The sequence below is a fragment of the Schistocerca gregaria genome, chromosome X (genome assembly GCF_023897955.1).
Source record: "Schistocerca gregaria isolate iqSchGreg1 chromosome X, iqSchGreg1.2, whole genome shotgun sequence".
NCBI classification, from domain to species: Eukaryota; Metazoa; Arthropoda; class Insecta; order Orthoptera; family Acrididae; genus Schistocerca; species Schistocerca gregaria.
Genome location: NC_064931.1, coordinates 187,208,083 through 187,223,543, shown reverse-complemented (window position 1 = coordinate 187,223,543; position 15,461 = coordinate 187,208,083). Strand labels below are relative to the sequence as shown.

General features: G+C 36.4%; 1 protein-coding gene across 1 annotated transcript in view; it reads left to right on the top strand.

Moving 5' to 3' along the window:
* Positions 1-5,573, top strand: part of LOC126299120 (uncharacterized) — a 64,785-nt gene extending 59,212 nt beyond the window's left edge. The window contains exon 2 of the mRNA XM_049990819.1: positions 3,289-5,573. Coding sequence (XP_049846776.1) covers positions 3,289-3,634 — 346 coding nt within the window. The 3' untranslated portion in view covers positions 3,635-5,573. The remainder of the gene's footprint in view (positions 1-3,288) is intronic.
* The last annotated feature ends 9,888 nt before the right edge of the window (positions 5,574-15,461 follow it).

Genomic DNA, 15,461 nt, shown 5'->3' with positions numbered 1-15,461 from the left:
TTTCTCAGTGAAAATATGGCTGCAAGCTAACTATGTACATAATTAGACTTTTACTTTACTCTTAATCTGTAATGTTACTTCATAAATACAACCTAACCATACACAGATACTGTCTATTCAGGAAATTGTCCAGGACGTAGACAGTGTTCTTAAAGAGAAAAGTTTTCGGTTTGTTTTTAAAACTGTATTCATAGTCTACCAGTATATTTAATTCACAAGGGACATGGTAAAATATTTTTATGTCTGTATACTTTCATCCATTCTGTACAAGGTTAAGAGTAAGTTGTAGGTAATGGAGGCCGTTATAGTTCTTAATATTTTATTTATAAATGCTATTATTATTTTAAAATTATGAGTGGTTATTCATAACAAACTTCATAAGAGAGGAAAAATATCATGGAACTGTTGTTAGTATGCCAATTGTTTTGAATAATTTCCTTCGTAAAGTTTGAGGGTGGATATCAGATATTATCCCTCCATCACATTTCAGTTCAGTGAATAGCACTGATCATGCAGACCAATGCGTAATGAAAATAAAAAATCTATAGCTACTAAAAAATAATTAAAGTTTGTCATTGGATTTGTGACTTTGTATGCTCTTAGTGCAGTGCTCAGGAGTGACTGGTTTTAATTACTATTTTGGCAGCCTCTTTTTTTTAAATTGGAAAGTAAGAAAGGAAATTCCAAAATGTAACTGCAGTTAAATAAAGATAAAAGGACTTATCAGTCGATGGATGACTAACACACATAAAAAAAGCTAACTTCAGTACTAACTAGTTGAATTGAGTTTCCTTCATACAGCAAAGAGAGAGGAAATTATTGGAGGATTATATTTGAAATCATACACAGTCTCTGAATAATGAAGACACAGTAGGGTAACATTACAGGGATATCAGCTAAAAGGTTTTGATCCCAAAAAAGTGTGTCCATACAGTATGTAAGTCTAGTCCTGTAGATCCCTGTCATTCTCTTTTTACTACAATTGTGACACTGTATATTTGTGTTTCTGCTCTCAATGTCAGGAACAACATTACACAAGTAATGTGTAATGCCAGAAAAGAAATTCACCAACATGGTGCCAGAACCAAGGAAAAGTATCAGCAAATACAAACTGGAATTCAGATGAATCGAGTGTCCTCAGAACAATAAAATGCATGCTATGCCAGGATGTACATACACCATAGAAGTTAAAAAACACTTTTAACAGAAAAGGAGGACTGAAATTAGGCAAGTTGAGGGCCAAAGTGCTAAATAAAATGAACAGCACCAATTCTTCATCAGTACGAGCTCCTTAACACATGCTGGCATGACTCTTCATTCTTAGGTAGTGATCAAATAATGTCATAACCTGACCATTGTGTTGTTACATATAAACAGTTTGCCTCACTGAGCTTGTTTGAGTTTACAAATCAACCAACAAAGACTTTATAACCTCTGAAGATGTGTCTAGCATTAGGAGATGAAATGTTACAGAAACATGACTTAGACCATAGCTAATGTCCATATAACTAAAATCACCAATTACATCCTTGGAATGTCTAATGTGTTACGTCTCTGTGACGGATCAATGCTATTGAAAAATACAAAAATAAAACAATGAAACTATCTGCCAGACAACTGATTTTGCTGTAGAAAAGATTTCTATGACATGCACAGTATTGACTTTAGTTTTAAGTTTTCTGATATGCTCATTGAAATGCTTGTACTGTACCATTGACAAAGCCTGTTTAATGTGAATTGTCACTAGTGAATAAAAGTTATTGATTCTTACACCTGTAAATGTATGCGAACTGTCATCTTTTCTACATGTTACAACACTAGTGTCGCAAACCTGATTTGTAGTTTATTGAGTCCATATGTCTACTTTTTTCTGTCTAATCAAAGCATCACTAGGCTGTGCCTGTCTGACTTCCATCTGTGAAATAATTATTTGAAACTCTCTGAATATTGATTGCGTCACTGCGAGAATTGATCTTAGCTAATCAAATTGACCCACTCAGTGAAAATGCCCTACCTAGAAGATTCAGGAACTTAACACATTCAGAATTTTAGGGATGATCCAACATATAAACCAAGTAATTACATATTTGGGTTAAACAGACATGGAGTCAATATGATGTTGGAAATTCTTTACTGGAATACAAACAGTGGAATGAATATAGAGAACTCCAGTGCAAATGTCTCATCCAGCAGGGGAGTAGTGCTATTTTGAAATTTTGAGAGAGATTAAAATTGTGTGCTGGACCGCTACTTGAATCTGGAACCTCCCCTCTGTGGATAATACTCTTACTGACTCAGCTGTCCAGGTCTGAATATCCAGGCAAAGTTCTGGGTTCAAATCTTGATCTGGCACACAGTTTCAATCTGTTATAAAGTTTCATATTCTCCATATAGCAGAGCACCTTCTCTAGAGTGTACTCTGTTTTTGTTGCTGTTTCTTAGCACATTGTTACCTACTTCTTTTCTTGCCATTGCTTCAAATATTTGTCTTGGTTCTACTTCTAGTTTGCTCGTGTTTCTTGTTTTTCTGACATGTTGACTGCGTACATGAATGAATACATGCAACCAGTCACTTCTCCCATATGCTTTTTGTAAATGAAACAGAAAATGGATAAATGAATCAGGTAAATTGCATGCTCTTCTAAACACTCCATGTTGTGTTTTATTGGAGTGAAGGAGAGTCTTTCTAACTTGTGATGTTTCACTGTGTAGCTTTCTATTTCTTACATTTCACTGTCTCACCCATGGCCCCAGATTATTTCCTCCATAATACGAGACTGTCTTGTATCCTGTCACCCATTTCTTTCCTTTGGTGTATGAAGAAACCTCGAGTTATAAAATCTAGTATTGTTATCCTTTGGTCGGGTCTGAATCTGCTGCTGGAGCCTGCTATATGTCAGTTTATGTTTTGATTGGAGTAGGTATTATGAAGATTAAAATTAAGCTTAAAATTTTGATTTTATGTTAATATACATTTATTGGTTTTCTCAAATTATACAATCATATTGGTATTTCTGAATGAACTATTACTACAACTACTGCTACTGCTGCTGCTGCTACTACTACTACTGCTACTACTACTACTATTACATAAAGATAATTTAATTTACTAACATCATAAAAATATTTCAGTTAAATGAAACATAAAAATAATTGAATTTATTAAAGACAGAAATTGTCATACACATTGTTTATTTATTGTGTAAGGTCTATCTTTGGCACACAAAATCTTTATTACATTGTTTTCATTTGTCTCTTTTTATTATCTTACAGTATTTCTTGTTTCAGGTTTCTCACTGCTGGCACAACAAGAATCTTTGTTTCATTTTCTATCAAATTAAAGCACCCGAAACTAGTAACGGAAATTCTGCATTACTATGGAGTGGCCTATCATCAATGTGTTTCTAATAAAGAAAGAAAGAAAGAAAGAAAGAAAGAGAGAGAGAGAGAGAGAGAGAGAGAGAGAGAGAACTTTAGAGATACAGAGATACTACACCCCGTTAAATACCTAACAGAAAGCTGCATTATATCACCATGTGTTGGACTCAACAATGTGTCTGATGAAAAAGAAGAACAGATGTTGAAAGGGTACTCAAAGTTTCATAGTCTTTTAGATTTACTTCTACATGAATAAATATAAGATACAGAAATAAGTGTACATTGTCAGTCCTCTGCTTAGCTCACAGTGACAGTATGAAAGTATTTTTTTTCCCCACTGAATATTTGTAAAACAAACATTTCTCCATTAGTTAATGCTTGTATCTAAAAAGAAAAAAAACAATATTGGTTTTCATGTTCCTTATGTAGTTTCCCACATCTCCTTCTACTCATGTTTGAGCAGTTTAAGAACTTATTGTCCTCCCATTCCCAGTTCATATTTTTGTTGCTAATTTTAAAGATTAAAAAAATTCAATCCCATATGTAACGTTGACTTCTGAATCCAGACTGAAATATGTCAACATAGGAAACATTTGCTTTATTGTTCAGCTTTTTATATATGTATTTTTGACAAAAATGTGGTACTGTTTGAATGTTTACCTCAACCAAAGAATTGCACAAATGTGCTGCTCAGATTGATGGTGTGATTACCAGATCAGTTTACTAATTTCCCTAACATTCATAGTTAGAAATAATATTCCATGATTTCAATAAACAAGACCACTGCAACTGTTAGAATTTTTTGTTGGAGAACATTATCAGTTTTACAAATTAAATTTGTATCTTCAGGTGATTCAAGTCAAGAGATTAAAGTTGCTATTTAAACCAGATAGAGCCATCCCCGACATTTATGTCCAAGTATTTAAAACTTCTGACTCACAAATACGGGTGCATTTATGAAAAAATGTATTGGGAACTAAGGCCATCCCCAACCTCCACTGTAGACAGCCTGGGGAGGAAGCGTTGCTGTTGGCAGTGCGAAATAACTGCTATCTGTCTGTCCTCCAATAAAGAATTCTAACAATTGCAGTGGTCTTATTTATTCAAATCATGGAATATTTTGGCTGTGGTTGCCCTATGTATAAAATAGTGTATTAGAAATAATAGTTGTATAGTACAGTATCAGTAAACTTGAATACACTTTGAAAGATTAAGTGTAATAGGGACCACAGTGATCTTTTCTGGGTGATTTTACTTATACCAGTTTGTGAACTTTATGAATTTTGTTAAGATAAAATATATCTGTTAAGTAACAGTGGTACTAAATATTTTGCACAAGATGTAAAATGAGTTATGGAATATTATTTCAAAGCATTAATTTTCTATTGGAGAATATACTGACTACAAGGCATAATTTTTTAAGTTAATATGGAAAAACTACAAAAAATTATTGCAATGTTGACATAATTCAGAATTGACTATTCAGAGAACTGAAGATAGTATTAATTTTCACTGTGTAAGGTGACAAAATAGCATCAAACCCAGGAAACAAAGCAAGCAGAAATTTACTGGCACCAGAATATGATCTAGACATGTTGTACTAATTCTGAATGTAATTATAACAATTTGATGAACACAACAATATAATATACATTGGTGTCCATGAATGCCACTTCAGTTGCTTAATGTTATGGAATTTAAGCAGCCACGAAGCTGAAGACTAGAAAAATTGTCTTGTGTCAGACTGAGTGGATGACAGAATTTGTGGTAAATGATAACGATTTACATTAAAAAGCCATCACTATACAATATTAATCAGAATAATATTTTCCCAATTTAGATCTATGCTGTGCCATATATTGATAATTTGTTGTAACTCCAATGGTATCCTAAAAACTAATGTGTTCTACTTCTGGCGGTAAGTAGTGCAATGATTAGACATTTTGAATCAACTACAGGGGATTTTGCATAGTGCTGGCACTGTGTTTCTATTTTGCAGCTAACTTCCCAAAAGCAAATAAGTACAGTTTCAGTTAATAATTTCTTAAAGCCAATATTCTCAAAAGCCATTAATCTGATGATTATTGTTCTTTTTTTCCTTTTGATATGGTGTTATAATGAGTGTTATATCTGTTTGTGCATATCAGTGAGCATACTGATTATGGAGTCACTTGCCACACCCTTCTCCCTCCCCTCCCCCCTTCCCCCCTTCCCTCTCTCCCTCTCTTCTCCCCTCCCCCCCCCCCCCCTCTCCTCTCATGATATGATTACATTCCTCCTCATTCAAATCAGCTACTTCTTTTCTTTCTCATTTTCCATCTGCTGCTTGGAACAGTTGTAACTCCTCCACACTTTTTCACTAATCAGATATATCATCTTGATTTTGAGCACTTTTGAGAGAAACAAGCTATTTTATTAAATTGAATGACTTTCTTAGTGATTCATCACAAAGAACTGTTCCTGTCATTCTACTACTGGCACACGGATGCTTGCTTCTGAATGTTGCTTGCTCAGTTTCTGTACATAAACTGATGTCTACTACATCCTTTTTTTTCTTAAAAACTCAAGACAAGAAACACACATACTGATATTCATGTTTCTTCTCATTTTAAGCATTTTTAGCAGGATTTATTAACTGTTGAAATGACTGAAATTATTTATCCTTAAGTATTCTGTTGTATCGTTACTCGAACTTACTGAGAAAACATAGTTATTTAGGTTTTGTTAACTTGTTTTCATTATGAAATAGGATGTTTTCTTTGTCTGTTAGTCTGCCTAAAATTTTTCAAAGATTTATGTGTAAAGAATGATTACTACTATGTAGTTTATTAGTGCTTGTTCTTTTTTAATTTGTGAAAAATAATTTAAAAGGCTGTAATTGTTTCAATTGTTACTGTTGTCCTTTGTGTGTGTAATTGAAAAGGTACTCATGTTATGTCAAATGAAAAGTATACTAGCATTGTGACAAACCAATGGCTGTGATTGCTCTGCTAGTGGGCAGTAGTGTAATTATTTCCTATTGATATTGTAGTACAAAATGTGTTTCAGGATACTGTGTGGCTGTGGAGTAAGATTCCCAGGATTTTCACTTTGTTATTTTTGTAAAATATAAATAAAAAAGATACTGTTACAAGTCAGTTGAGGACTAGACATTTAGCTGTAAATTTTTATCCATCGGATGCACTATGCACTAGAATTTTGCACAGTTCTCTCATGTGAACGCATCTTCAGAAAATCTGATTTAAAGTGTTGTATTACATAATCATCATAGTTCTCAGAAGCTATACATGCATGTAGTTGTGGTTTGTGGTTACCATACTTGACATCAGTATGATTAAAAACTGAATTATGTTTGATATATGGGATTTCCAGAATTTTGAATATTATGTTTGAAAAAGAGGTCTCTAGTTGCTCTTAAAATGTTGCATATGAAATAAGTTTTTACATTATTTAATTATTCTGAAGAGCCATGTATTGTGTTGAGTAGTTGTATCACACACGGATTACATCTTGTCTTGTAGAAGAGGTCATTAGTTATGATCAGACTGTAATTTATTTTTATTTTTAATTTAATTTTTGTTGTTGTGCACAATTACAAAAATCATTTGACATTTTACTGACAGTGGTCTTCCATTCTTGAACCAGGTTGAACCATGGGGAGACTCAGTTCATATGATGTCTCTTTTGTACTTTGTAACTTCTGAATTCCTTTTTGACTTATTTCCTCTTAGTCCATTGTGTCTTTACACCCTCCAAATATCTGTGTCTTATTATTTTGTTTTTGACAGTATGCTAAACACTGATCTTCCTTTCTTATTACCTTCCATCCTTCTTGTTCTTCAGATTTCACCTGCATTTTAAGATAATTTTATTTCCCCTCATTATTCCTTGCCATCCTGCAAAAATTTGCTGAGCTTCTGCTGTTTCTTCTCTTTTTCACATACAAACTTTACCTCTCATTTTCCCTCTTAAAAAACTGGTCTTTCTTGAGTTTGCCTTCAGCCTTTAAAATAAATTGTATCCTTTCAACCTCTCCTTTTCTGGCTTTCCCTGTGCTGCTTATTGGCTTTGTGTGAGTAATTTAATGAACTACTTCTGTGCTTTCTTTCAATCAGGTTTTCATCCTTTTGTTCGTATAGCCTGTTGTGTCTTTTCTTCTATATTTCTCAGAAACTCTAGAATCAAATTTTGCACATGTCTGTGCTTTTGCTCCCTGAGCTTAGGTTTAACATTTTGTTTTCCTTTTTTCTCTGCTGCTCATACCTTTGATTCACTCAAAATGCACAAAACACTAGACACTAGAAAACTGCACAACACACCAGTGCACCTTTGATGAGCACGCTTCGTCTACTTTAATTTTTTGTAATTGTGGCTGTATGTACCATTCAACTCTATTCTTTGGCTGTCCATTAAAAGAAAGGCTGTTGATCATTGCTGTACATCCTCCCTCCCCCCCCCTCCCCCCCCCCTCCCCCCCCTCAAATTATGACTCTGTGTTATGAGATAATGCCTAGAATATTGATGTCTTCTGTTTGTATATATCTGTGAGGTTTGCCACTGGATTACAGTCAACTCCTGCTTCATATGATATTTAGTTAAGGGGGAAGCATGTAAACATTATCACAATAGGCAGTGATTAAAAGCTGCAAAGCTGAAAGTTCTCGTGTATCAGCTGAAACTTTCTGTGAACAACAGCCAATTACAAGCATCATTTGGGACATTGTTCCTGGGAAACAGTGATCATTAAATTAAAAGTTTTTAAATAAAAACAGTCTAGGATTGCATGTAAATTGTTAAAATTTTAAAATTTGTTGATTAGGTGACCGGTTTGAATTGTGTTACAATCATCAGACTATTAAAGCTCCATGATGACAGCTGGAGAGAGCGGTGAGGAACAGCCCTTTATGCACTGACAATAAACACTGCAGTGTTTAACAACTTACATGCGATCCTAGACTGTTTTTAAATAAAAACCTTTATTGTCTGTTTCTGTTTTATGCTGCTTCAGATTCACACTCTTCACATGGTGGAAAACTGTAAAACAGCAAAATGAGCTTTCCGTTTAGAGCACCAAAATATTTAAATTTCCTCAGCAATAGCTTCTGTTTCAAAATGCATGTAATCAGTTCTGTGTGAAATGATGGCTAAATGTCAGACTACAAAAGTAAAAGTTCAAAGTTATTTTCTCTCTCTCACTTATTGAGACTGACCACTGGCCCCTCAGTGCCACTATCCTCACAATTTGATATCCTTACCTATCTGATTCCTCCTGTTTTTCCCATGTCCTGAGGTGGTGTGGGGGGTTGTGGTGGGGGAGCTCTGATCTCTGTTGATGCTTGATGACATAATGTTAATACCTCCTGCTTTCATTGGCCCCAGGTGACAATGTAGAGATTGCTTTCTGGTCTCTCATTCCTTCTTTCTCTCACCTGGTGCTCTCTGTCACACTTATTATTATGGCTCAGTGTCATACTTCTCCTACATCCATATGTGTATTTCCATGTATCGTGCTCTGTTAGCCTTTTAATAAGATACCTGGGCAGTATTAACAGCAACTGTCAAAACACATCACATACAAACATATAGATAAATTGTTTCTCATTGCAACTACTGAATGAGGTGGTGCAGTGGTTAGCACACTGGACTCACATTCGGAGTGATGACATTTCAAATCCCCCTCTAGCCGTCCTGATTTAAGTCTTCCGAGATTTCCCTAAATTGCTTAAGGGAAATGCCTGGATTGCTCCTTTGCAAGGGCATGACCAATTTTCTTCATTATCCTTCCTTAATCCACACTTGTGCTTCATCTCTAATGACCTCGATGTCAGTGGTATGTTAAAAACAAACCTTCCCTTTCAAGTTGACTGACCACGAACCGTACATATTAACCAACGCCCTGGGATAACAAAACAGCAATATGCCTGCTTCTCCATCCAAGCCCCGAGTCAATCTTTCTATTATCATTGTGATTAACAATATTGGGACTTGACTTCTCATGCATGGATATAACAGGTATCTTGTCTATCATGGAGGCATCTCCAGAAAAAACTGGAAATTGTAAGGTCTGGAGCAACTATTGATTTGGTGTGATACTGATTCAACTTTGAGGTTTTGTGTGTCAATGATTAGAAAAGAAACAGCATTGGGTGATTCATTTGTACTACCTGTACTTTTAAAACTCGTCTTGTCAATTATACTCTTCTTCAATATTGACACTTTATTCTTCACTATAGATCAGATATTTGATCACTAAAATCAGTGGTATCCTTATGGCAACGGTCTTCATCGTGGTAATTTTTATCACTATCTTCCTCATTCAGCTATTGCCACAATTTCATGAAAAAGCATGTGGGATAGAAATATTTTCACCTTTTATACAAACCTCTTCATTTTTGAAATTGTCTGCCTGTAAATCACTGGATTGTAACAAGATGGTAGATGTCAATTTGAAGCATTATGGTTGTGAGTGGGAAAGTGTTCGTAGTCTATGCTGTGTACCTCCTTCATCAATTTTTCATGAAAGGCAGTCAAATGAAAAGCAAACACCCACCACAACATAGCCATGGAATGGTTTATTCAGTAGCAGTCACCACACATCTTAAGACATTTATCCCACTGGGAGATGAGACCATCAACTCCTGTTTTGTAAAATGTGATCGGTCACTGGCGGATCCAGAACTGCACCCATTCTTGCTCTTTCTCATTCAGCTGAAACTGACATACAAGCATGTCTTTCTTCAGCCCCCATTGATGTGAAAACAATACGATGAAAGACTCAGGCTGTACGGAGCATGTTGCAGTGTTTCCCAATCAAACTGCTCAAGTGTAGCCTTTAACCGATCGGCAGTGTGTGGTTATCGCACACCAGGATGATTTAGTCTAACAGCATTCCTGGGCATTTTGTCTAGGGCACATCACATTTTTTGCAAAGTTTCCTCATAGTGCTGCACATCGATTGTGGTTCCCTGCTAGAGGAACTCGATCGGCAGAGGGGATTTCTTTGGCAGGGGAGATATGGGATGTTTCCATCGTTAGCTTTGCCATTGGCCCTCAGGCTTTCGGAATGCACTCGGACAGAATCATCCTGTTGCATGATAACTCCCTCCCCCACACTGCCCACAGGATGAGGTTACAGTTCAGCAGCTTGGATGGGAAACACTGCAATGTCCTCCATACAGCCAAGGCCTTTAACAAAGTGATTTTCACATTTTTGAAATCTGCACTCATGATATGTTCACCAAATACTTTACACTAATGTATAGTGCGTACTCTGCAGGCAGATCATGTGGTTCCAGTACACAGGTCATCACGTTGTCTGGCTGTAAATTATTGGATTGTAACAAGATGGTAGATGTCAATCTGGAGCATTATGATTGCGAGTGGGAAAGTGTTCGTGGTCTATTCTGCGTATGTCCTTCATCATTAATTCTTTTATGAGGGGCATTCAAATGTAAAGCAACACCCACCACAATAAAACCATAGAATGGTTCCATTCAAAAGCAGTCACCACACATGTTAAGACATTTATCCCACTGGGAGATGAGACAGTCAATTCCTGTTTCATAGAATGTGGTTGACCACTGACAGATCCACAACTGCACCTATTCTTGCATTTTCTCGTTCAGCTGAAACCAACATGCATGTCTTTCATCAACCACCATTGATGTGAAGATAACATGATGAAAGATTCAGGCTGTACAGAGAATGTTGCAGTGTTTCGCAATCAAACTGCTGAGGCGCAGCCTTTAACCTATTGGCAATGTGGGGTTATCATGCACCAGGATGATTTAGTCTAACAACATTCCTTGGCCTTTTGACTATGGTACATCACATTTTCTGCAAAGTTTCGTCATAGTGCTGCACATTGATTGTGATTCCAAGCTAGAGGAGCTTGATTGGCAGAGAAGATTTCTTTGGCAAGGGAAATATGGGATGTTTCCATTGTTGGCTTTGCCATTGGCCCTTGGGCCGTCGGAATGCACTCAGATGGAATCATCCTATTGCACAATAACTCCCGCCCCCCACACTGCCAATAGGAAGAGGTGCAGAAATTTGGTTGGGAAACTCTGTTACGTCCTCTGTACAGCCGTGGTCTTTCACTGTGTGATTGTCACATCTTTGGTGACCTGAAAAAGTATGTGTGGGTGCTAGTTTCAGTTGGATGAGGAAGTGTAAGCGTGAGTGTGATTGTGGTTCTGTCAGCAAATGAAACAGGTGTTGATAATTTTGTCTCCCAGTGGGATAAATGTCTTAAAGTGTGTTGTGATTACTTTTGAATGTAGCAATTTCATGGTCCCATTGTTGTGGGTGTTCAGTTTTCTTTTGACTGACCCTTATATAATCATCAATATAGCTGCTTGTTGTATTTTTAACTGGAAGAAATTTTTTACACTTGACTGAAAAATTCATCATCAGTTTAGGTACATGACCATTCAACCTTCACTTGTAATAAATTCTGAGAGATGTCTTGGTCACAGATGGATTTATTTATTGTGACGCTTTTTGATACATCATCTTCAGGAAACAGTGGCAATAAAAGACAATACATAATTCATAAGTAAAATATATGGCAAAGAAAAATCAAGTAGCAACAAGAATGAAACTCGTACTGAAAAGTAAGTGCTTGCAAATTGGTCAAAAATGCTCACACTAGCAAGCAGTACAAGCAAAGTGTAGACCATCATGTGAGGTGTACATATTAAGTACAATTTATGAAGTTGTTAACCATGAGAAGTCGCATGCCTTTGCTGCTCTCTTGGACATATGGCACAACTTATCGCAGTATTAACTGAAACAATAACAAAGGAACATATACAGACTAGCAATTGAATAGTAAAGGATAATGTTATTTATAGCTGGCGCACTTTATACACAGGCTCGCCCACTCGAGGGTTAACTGCATCGTAAAGTATACATAATAAAAGCCTCGAATTCTGAGAGATGGATGGAAGAGGGAGATGGTGATGTGAGTAGGAAGGAGCCAGGGCAGGTTAGGTGGGAGGGTCTGTAGGAATGGGGGACTAGAGAGGGTTGGTGGGAGGGGGGGGGGGGGAAGGTGGAAAGAAGGAAGTGGGTGGTGAGGAGGGAGGGAGGTGGAACCTTTTTATTAGGAAATGTAACGGCTATATAGCACCTCCTCTTTCCCCTTACTACTGCTCCCCATTTCTGTTGCATCCCCCCCCCCCCCTTTTCTTCCACACCTCCCTTCCCTTTGGTGCCCCCTTCCTTATTCTCCTCCCTCTTCCTTTTACTCCCCATTATTTCATTATTTCTCCCCCCTCCCTTCTTTTTCCTCCCCTTCCTTCTGTCCCTGCCCCCCCCCCCCCTTACTTGTGCCCCTCACTTCCTTCTGCTCCCCTTCCCTACAGTCCCCCATTCCTCCGCCCCCTTCACCCCACCATGCCCTTCCTCACTCCTACTCACCTCCCTATCCACCCGTCCTGCCCCCTGCCCTCCCTCCCTCTTCCATCCATCTGTATGAATTCTGGACATTAGTATTTATTTTTTATGATGCAATTTTAAAATAAAATAAATAATAATTTGGTTCTCTCTGATTCTCTCTAGGAAAATACTGTGATTCACACAGTCAAATTCCATAGACAGGTTGCAGAAAGAAGCAGCCACCACTGTTTAATGTTTGTAAAATTTGATGAATGAACATTTAAATGTAGTTCTTGGTAGAGCAAATCTTCTGATAGCCAAATGGTGATTTGTTGAGGATATTATTGCTGCTCAGGTGAGATACTATTCTAGAATACATGAATTCAAAAATTTGGAAAAATTATGTGGGCAATGAAACAGGTCAGTAGTTATTGACATCTCTCCTATTGCCTTTCTTAAAGTGGAGTTTGACTATGGCACATTTCAGTCTCTCTGGAAAAATTCCTTGAGTTAGTGATGCAGCACATATTTCAGATAAGACCAGCTTTATTGTATGGGAACTAATCTTTAGTATTCTATTGCAAACACCATCAAAACCAGAGGAGCTTATATTCTTGAGAGCATATAAAATTTTTTTTAATTTCAGTAGGAGAAGTTGGTGATACATTCATACAACTGAATTTTAACAGAGTTTTCAAGATAGTGCCGTGGTTTTTCTCTTGAACTGTTTGTCTCTATACTTTCTGCTATATTTAAGAAATGATTATTAAATGTATCATTTATAGCCATTCCATTCAGTTCAGTAGTGATGTTATCCTGTTCTGTGGCTTGGTGTTGTGTCTCTCGTATCACTACATTCCATATAGAAGTAAGTCGTCATCAAAATGACTGATTTCTGACATTATGTGAATGTTCCGTTATTTCTTAGTAACATTTCTTATTAATTTTGAGCAGTATTTGTATTGTACAGCTACTGCAGGGTCTCTACTTGTTCTTGTCAGCAGATACATTTCCCTTTTCCTTTCCAAAATACTTAATCCCTGTAGTGATTCATGGCTTTTGAATGTCCTTTCTGATTAGCTTATGTTTGAAAACTATTTTCAAATAATGATATGAACTTATGTTGGTATAGATTAAACTTCATCCCATGTTATATCTTGTAAACTTTACTTAAAAATATTGCCCTGGAGCCCTTAATTATTCTAACTAATTTCCACTGAGCAATATCCATACTGTGAGGCACTATGTTATTTATCCTCACTAACAGTGCACCATGATCAGAGAGAGCATTTGTTACTGGTTAAACAGTTATTTTTTTGCTTTGAGCTTCACTGAGAAAGCATTATTAATTAGGGTCCTACTGCCTTTATCTACTCATGTTGGAAATGTAATAACAAAGATTAAATTGTAAATCCACACGAGGTTTCAGACCACTTTTTCTATCAGAATCGTTTAGAAAATCTACATTGATGTCACAACAAGCTGTTAACAGCTTACTGCTGTCTGACAGGTAGCATTGTAAAGAATCGTGATTTATCTTAAACATTTCAAAATTTTCCAGTGAGTATCTATATGCACTTAGAATTAAAATTGGACTATTTTTCAGTATTATTCAAGAATTAAAAGTGAACTGTTTTTCAGTATTAATTCACACACACACACACACACACACACACACACACACACTTCTGTGTGTTAATCTCTTCAAAATATACTTGTCTCAATGTGTTTGAATATGTGTTCTGTCTTAATATATGTAACAACTCCTGCTTTTCCCATATTAGTTCTGCTTGAATAAACTGCAACAGTGTAATCTTTTGTATGTAACGTACCTAACCCTGTGCATATTTCATGCTCAGATAGATGCAGGATGTCTATCTTTTCAGAGCTCTGTAAATTTTCCACTCAAGAAGCTCTTTTACTTAATTTTTCAATTCTCTAATATGTTGAGGAAATAAGCTAAATTTACTTCTCTGTGCATTCTTCAACATTTTGTGCTCGTCTGTTATTTTGACTTCTTTCAAAACAGGGTGCCTGACCCCTGATCCTAATCTAAAAAAGATAAGTCCCTGACACCAGTAACCACAGGGATGTTGCTTTTGTGGTGGTGGCAGCTCCTGTATATTATCTGCAAGAAGCTCAGCCAACCTCTTTTTTCCCTCTCCTATTCAGTTGTAGCCCGTGTCTACGTGTCTAGTATATCTCCAGCTCTCAATTGTAGTAACAGGTGCTGCACTCAGATGGGATTTCATTTCAGTCATCATTTTATTGCCCTAAAAAGAGAAGAAAGCAAAAAAAAAGACATTCTAAATGATCAGCATGTAGTCTTACTTATAAAACAATTTGTGAGTATAAAGTAACTCATTCCACATTGTTATGATTTCTCATGCAAATGATACATGGGATATGAAACAAACAGACTGACTGCGTGACTGAAGACCTGTGTCCATTTTGTGTTCTAATTGTTTTTTTGGACACCAGATGTACAGAGTCAAACATTTGAAGCACAAGCAATAGCACTGAAATGTGGTAGCATTTATGCTGTATTTTATTGAATCTAAAGGACAACATAGGACAATAGTCTGCCTTTCAGCATTTAGAAAAGTCATAAATTGCATAACTGCAGAGTCAATACTGCATAAAGTGTCTTCTATTTACATAAATGACAGTAGTAGATGTTTTATTTCAGAGCTATTCTGGAA